The 7217-nt window shown below is 33.5% G+C and overlaps 1 protein-coding gene across 1 annotated transcript; it reads left to right on the top strand.

Annotated features, from left to right (window-relative positions):
• The first annotated feature begins 2646 nt into the window (after positions 1-2646).
• On the top strand, positions 2647-6966 carry LOC102608755 (abscisic acid 8'-hydroxylase 4-like). The gene is made up of 9 exons (XM_052444059.1): positions 2647-2879; positions 3003-3324; positions 4026-4175; positions 4310-4558; positions 4626-4715; positions 4936-5014; positions 6010-6235; positions 6487-6579; positions 6691-6966. The coding sequence occupies exons 1-9, from the start codon at positions 2689-2691 to the stop codon at positions 6707-6709; spliced, it is 1419 nt and encodes a 472-aa protein (XP_052300019.1). The 5' UTR covers positions 2647-2688; the 3' UTR covers positions 6710-6966.
• Positions 6967-7217: the final 251 nt, after the last annotated feature.

Genomic DNA, 7217 nt, shown 5'->3' with positions numbered 1-7217 from the left:
GATGATCGTACAATCATCAAAATGAATATTAAATTTGTAATTAATACTCTTATCTAACAGATATCATCATTGTTCTATGGCAGAGCAGTTTCATCATAGCCACTGGCTGAGTTAATTCATACAAATAATCACTTATTATTAAATTAATAATGATACAATCATAAATTTTTGTACAAACTCATTTGACATTAGTTTATTGATTGAATAAAAATATAAAATAAAAAAAAAATCATGTGAATCGACATATATTTAATCCAAATAATTCAATAATAACACATCAGTTTATAAAAAAGAATTGTATAAAAATTTATGATTATATTATTACTCTTATTAAATTTAACTTTGATTAGTAGCATTTTCGCCCTTAATTGTAACAGTTGTACAATCCGGATTAAAAAGGTGTCTTATATCTTTACGTGTACAACACATCACGTGTCAGCACGATTCCTGTCACTTCAGTGGTAGGAAAGGATTACCAGCTTGGCAAGTTTCGGAAATTTATACATCAACGACATCGTATACGTAACCCACCACCAGGATGTCGACACATAAGCCCTTTGCCAGTTATATGAGATGCCGACTGTCTCCCCGCCTTTCATTTTTTTTCACTGGCAACATATCACACATGGACACGTGCTATTGCTTTGCAGAAATGTCAGCGTGCGCGGGGTCCGGTGTTTGAATGATCTACGTCTATTAAGCCCCAATTGGGTCCCGCATTCATCCAACGGCAATGACTAATATTCACCGTTGCCTTGCGACCACCTGGGTCCCATTATCGACTTTATTTAGTTGATAGATTCTCCCTAAAGTACTTCGATTGGGAAATGATGATGATGTAGCCATAGCCAGAAAATTTATTGCCACGCTTCGGTAAATATATTATTATATTAAGTCGTTGATAAAAAAAACACATGCAAAACATGGGAATTATTTTGGTATTTGAAAGGTTGATAGAGCATCACTAAAAAATTTTTTAAATAAAATTTTATTACTTATTTAAAGAGTTACATCAATATTTAAAGCTCTAAAAGACACTTCAATTAAAATTCTTTAAATAAAAAATAATCATTTCTCTTCAAATTTGAAAAGTTACTTTTTCCCTCTTCAATTTATATTTTATTATTTTTTGTTGAAAAAAAATGTGCTTTAATTACTATTGATTTTTTCTTTAAAAAAATAGTTATTTAATTAAAATAATATTAACTTATTTCTAATTAAAGAGTCTTTTGGAGAATAATATCTTTTTTTACTCATCTATTTACCACATAGGTAAGCAAATGAATATTTGAAGAGTAAAATTTATAGAGCTTTTTGGAGATACTCTTAGTATACACATGTTAGATAAAAGTTTAATGTGTTAAATAATTTTAATTTATAACTTCTCATTATCTAAGTTATACTGAACTCTTTAATATGTTATGTGTCGTGTGTCAGCGATAATGTTGAACAGTTAAGATTCAAGTAAATATGTACATTCTTATTCCCCAATTAATTATTAATCATTCACACATATTTTGATTAGAATAAATTTAAATCATGAGAGAATATGAGTACTATGTTTAAAATTTGTTTAGACCTTATTTAAATCAAATCTATTATATAGAAGGACTTGAAATTTTGGTCTTAAGATGGTTGGATCAAAGCCAAGATAGGAAAAACTCTCCTAATGCACGAAGTAAAATTTTAATGGTCATCCATCATGAACTTATATTTTGCTTAGCAGAAGTTTGAGAGATTTATAGTCACATACACATAGGGAGTTAAGAAAACTCACTCTAGAAAATGGAAGAGGTGAGCTGCCAATATTAAGCTTTATCATTACCATAACTTCAACTCATTAATGAAATAGTCCCATATTGGTTGAAAATTGGTTTTAAATTAAATATATAAACTTTAAACAACTCTCAATTATTGAATTATCAATTCTTTATGTACGAGTGAGGTCCATGAATTTCTATCTAATAACCTCATTTTTAAGTGAGCTTATAATGATCATATGTTAAAATTAATAAAATAAATTGATTTGTACATGCGATACTCAACTATTGAGTTAGTTTTCGACCATGAGTTAGACTTATACCCCCATAAACTTCTACACAACTTAAATCAACAAATTTAACACCAAAATTGGACATGAGCGTGCCTGAAAAAGATTTGAGTTTATATATGATTTTCCAAATTATTCTCCAGACATGCATGAAACAATAAAGAGTTGGGGATTTCTCAAAGTAAATAAATTTATCATCATTTTCAACTTACATTTAAGACAGAGTGAGCAATGTCTCTAATATATATGGCTAAAGTAGGCTCTTCGTACAGAAATACAAAGCATCAGTTTTGTGGTAAAGAATAGCGGACTCGCAATTAAGCCGTAACACAAAAAACCAGGATACAGCGGGCACATTCAGCAGTGTCTCAACAGATGCACTTGAATCATTCCAAGTTCGCACGGCACCTATAATTGTCCTGCACAGCACTCGTGCCAAGACCAGAGACACATGATTACATTATTATCTACAGATAAACACAATGCACGTCCCTCTCTCCCTATCTCTAGCTAGCCTTACCCACTCTATAAATGTATACAGCTCTAGCTCTATTTGGCAGTGTAATAAGCTCGTTATAGTATTTTTCGTAAGATCACACAAGATTTCTCTTTTTGAGCGTGTCCCTGAGCTTAAGAGTATGGATGTCTTTCTTCTTTATTCTTTCTTCTTCATCATTCTCTCAGCTACTTCATTGAGAAATCTAATTAAAAGAATGTCTTTACCAAAGCCAAAGCTGCCTCCAGGCTCAATGGGCTTGCCTTATATAGGAGAGACTCCCAAATTGTTCTCTCAAAACCCAGATGATTTCTTTAGCACAAGGCAAAAGAGGTCAATTTTATGCCATTACTTAATACACACAAACGCACACACACACATATAAATATACACATAATATTTAATTATTATAGTTTTGATGATCAAATGACGTTACTGTTTGGTGATTTAATATAGGTATGGAGAGATATTTAAGACACATATTCTTGGGTACAAATGTGTTATGTTGGTGAATTCTGAAGCCATCAGATATGTGTTAGTTACTCATGCACACTTATTCAAACCAACCTATCCTCGTAGTAAGGAAAGGTTAATTGGCCCATGGGCACTTTTCTTCCACCAAGATGGTTACCATACTCGCATGAGAAAGCTCGTTCAATCTTCACTGACTCCCAGTATGGTCCGAAACTCGGTCTCTTGCATTGAAGCCACTGCCATGTCCACCCTAGACTCATGGTCTGGTGGCAGACTAGTTAACACTTTCCATGAGATGAAGAAGGTTTGTGATTCTTTCTTTTTTACTCATCACTAATTTAGTAAGTACTATGTATAATTAATTTAATCTTACAAGCTAATATTTCAATTAATAATTTATTTTTTAATTTTTTTTCCCAAATTGTGCACAAGTGAGTTATATTTTTACGGGAAAAAGGGGCATGGACGGCGTAAAAAACGTAAAAGTTATTAAGAGACCATAAAGGACAAGAGTAATGATACAGCCACAAACTCTTGTACAAACTTATTTTGTACAAACTGACGTGGCATTAATTCATTGGTTGAATGAAAATATAAAATAATAAAAACAAATCATGTGGGTCAAGTGATATTTAATTCAACCAATCTTATCATGCCACGTCAGTTTGTACAAAATAAGTTTGTACAAGAGTTTGTGGCTATATCATTACTCAAAGGACAATGGCTCAAAAGTAAAGCTAGAGAAAAACGAGCATAAGTGAAGGCTCTCCCCACTCTTTGCGAAGGAAACGATATTATGAACGCTTGACGTAGTTTTTGTTCCCTAATTAATAAACACTTTAGAAGCTAGCGAAGACTGAATTAACTTCCATGTGTTGAATAGAAACCATTATTAGATATAATGTTATTGTGACTGGCTTAAGTGGCAACGAAAATGAAAAATATTATATGTTTACGAATGATTAGTTGTCACGCTCCTTAAATATTGGCTCTCGGGAATGGCAGTTCGTGTTTGATGTAGCTGTTCTGTCCATCTTTGGTCACCTGGACACTGGATACAAGGAGATACTGAAGAAGAATTACAGCACGTTGGACAGAGGTTACAATTCTTTCCCAATATACCTACCAGGATCCTTGTACGCCACCTCATTGAGGGTAAGCTAGCGCGCATTATATTAATCCACTATTAACCAGATAACTTTAGTAAACGATAATAATAGTAATAATTAAGGGGGACATCAAAATTGTTTATTTAATTAAGAATTAATTATTTAAATATTGACTTGAAGGCAAGGAGAAGGCTGGATCAAACTCTCTCTGAGATAATTAAAGAGAGGAAGGAGAAGAGTGTGGCTGATACAGATCTCTTGGCTAGTCTGATGAACTACAAAGATGAAAATGGTGAACACTTAACTGATGATCAAATTGTTGATAATATCATCGGTGTTTTGTTCGCCGCTCATGGCACTACAGCCAGTCTCTTAACGTGGATTCTCAAGTACATGCACGATGATCGAAACCTTCTGGGAGCTATTAGGGTTAGTGTTTGGATCTACACCTAATTTTGTTTGTTTAATTTAAACTTAATTTTGCTATGTATTTCAGGCGGAGCAGAAGTTAATTTATGAACAAAATGATGGAGAAAAACGAGGGTTAACATTGGCTCAAACTAAAAATATGCCCTTAACAAATAAGGTATATATATTTATTTGTTTGGACGAACTACCAATAAAATAAGTAAAGGATCCCTCTAACATACATTTAATGTATGTTACAACCACTCACATAAACAGTGAGTTGTGTGGGATCCACTCACTGTTCATGTGAGTGGAGTAACATACATTACATGTATGTTAGGGATTGCCATAAAATAAAAGTAATTAGGATTCAGGCATAGCGTGTCCTTTGACTTCAGGTTATAATGGAGAGCTTGCGGATGGCTAGCGTCGTATCTTACACCTTCAGGGAAGCTGTTGAGGATGTTGAATACAAAGGTGCGTAAGTTACATCAAATTATTTCTTCAATGGAACCCAGCTAATCAATAGTTAATCATTTTAATTTGTTATTTCTTGACATAAGAATTTCAGTAACTTATTAGTACAATTTTAATGGCGTCTGTGACTGTCAAGGGCAGTAAAAGAAAATGCCACTAATCAATTTACTCATCTTAAGTGACGCAATTTCACCATGCAAGGACATGGAATCATTTCACTTATTTGACGCGCGAGCACACCCGTCCAAATTAAAGAAGAAACAATATGTATCTGGGGACTCATCTCTTCTTCAAGTACAATTGATGATGTTACGTGGAATAAATGGATGTATATATTATTATATCACAAACTCAACCACTCCACACCAGTGAACTTTGCAGAACAGTAGTTCGGAATTTAAGTGAAAACTCAAAACAGATTTCAGCCCCTATCATTTGAATCACTTTCCAAGAAAGCCACCCTCATAAAAAGATTAGCCACTAGCCATGTTTTTCTACTACCCTTTCGACCTTAATACTGACTAAAGATTAACTAATAGAAAATAAAAGAACACAAAGAGACGAACCTTCTTCATACATTGGATGGCCCCACCGCACCCCATGCCATGCAAATAAAATGTATATCCTATTTTCTTTTGCGTCCCGCTCGAACCGTCTCACGTTACGGTACTTGAGCGAATTATTAATTTTTAGTTAATCACTTTGGCTTTGAGGTGGTTTGAGGTGTTATTATTATTGTTGTTGTTGTTGTTATAATAAGTGTCTCCTTAAATTATATTTAATGAAACTTATAGTTGAATAAAATTTACTCACTCGCTCATATATTCCACTATTCTATTACTTATTTTTACCAAAAAACTGTTATAAGTTATAATACATGTTACTTAACAAAATCCTTATAATTATATTATTGGCAGTTAATTCACAAATGTAATATTATATAATATAATATATTGGCCTTATATAACAAATTATTTGATTTAATTTGTTGACAGGACATTTGATTCCCAAAGGATGGAAGGTCCTTCCTCTGTTTCGAAATGTTCATCACAATCCGGATTTCTTTTCTGAACCTCGTGAATTTAATCCATCAAGATTTGAGATCGGACCCAAACCCAATACATTCATGCCTTTTGGCAATGGCGTTCATGCTTGTCCTGGAAGCGAACTTGCCAAGCTAGAGATGCTTGTCCTCCTTCATCATCTCGTAAATGAGTACAGGTTTGTAGATGTTCATGAGTGAAGTAGAGAAGATTATTAGATTTATTTCTTAAATTATTGTTGGTCGATCTGTGTATTATTTAATTTTATATATATAGATGGTGGTGTTCTAGTTTAGGATTATGAATTTTATTAAAATTCATACTGTTGTAAATTCGTCGTCGTAGACTTTAATCCCAAATGATAAATCCGATATAAATAACTTTCCTATACATATTACTTATATGTGTTTGTGCCACTGAATAACGCAGGTGGGAAATAATAGGGCCGAATGAAGGGGTTAAGTATGAGCCATTCCCTATACCTAGGAATGGACTCCCGGCAAAGTTTTGGAAATTAAGAAGGTAGCTAACCCTTACCGTTAATCCTGTTTGGAATAAAGCTTTGCTGTTCATTCATTCGTTTCGATCATTTATTACCCACTAATTAAGAAGTGTTTTGTATCTTTCTTGCAGCGATGTTAACGTACGATAGATTGTGAAGGATGCTGCGGGGAATTTCAAATTTTAACTAATTAGTAGCCATTCACAGTTAGTATGAATGCACGAGCACGAGCGAAGCTAGGACTTAGCGTCTTGTCTCCGTCTCGATGGTGAAATGTACTAGACATTGCACATAAAAAATTAATTAAGCCGGCTGGTTTTTAGTAGTTGTAATTAAATCTGTGCACTTGTTGCTACTAACTATCTTGTTCGGATGCAATAATTAATGTCAATGAGAGAGAGATCACACCCCCATTTTAGGTTTCATCTGTCAACATCTTTCCATGGAACCACCACCGCCACAAAGAAATTATATTACGGATGGGGACCTTGCTATGTTAAATAATTGGAACAGAAAATAGATCTGGAAGTTTCGATTCCAATATGCAAGCCAGCCCCCACTATATGAATAAATTTTACAAATGAGATATTTAATTTAATATACCACAGACCATAGACTTAGGACAGTATTTATTCCTGTCAAGGTAATAAAAGATCCC

The sequence above is a fragment of the Citrus sinensis genome, chromosome 7 (genome assembly GCF_022201045.2).
Source record: "Citrus sinensis cultivar Valencia sweet orange chromosome 7, DVS_A1.0, whole genome shotgun sequence".
Taxonomy (NCBI): domain Eukaryota; kingdom Viridiplantae; phylum Streptophyta; class Magnoliopsida; order Sapindales; family Rutaceae; genus Citrus; species Citrus sinensis.
This window is presented reverse-complemented; position numbering and strand designations above follow the sequence as displayed.

Excerpts from the sequence above, each read along its gene's own strand:
- LOC102608755 (XM_052444059.1), top strand. The coding sequence starts at position 2,689 with ATGGATGTCTTTCTTCTTTATTCTTTCTTCTTCATCATTCTCTCAGCT. Across the intron at positions 4,559-4,625 it reads ACCTTCTGGGAGCTATTAGG|GCGGAGCAGAAGTTAATTTA; the intron begins GTTAGTGTTTGG and ends TATGTATTTCAG. Across the intron at positions 4,716-4,935 it reads ATATGCCCTTAACAAATAAG|GTTATAATGGAGAGCTTGCG; the intron begins GTATATATATTT and ends CTTTGACTTCAG.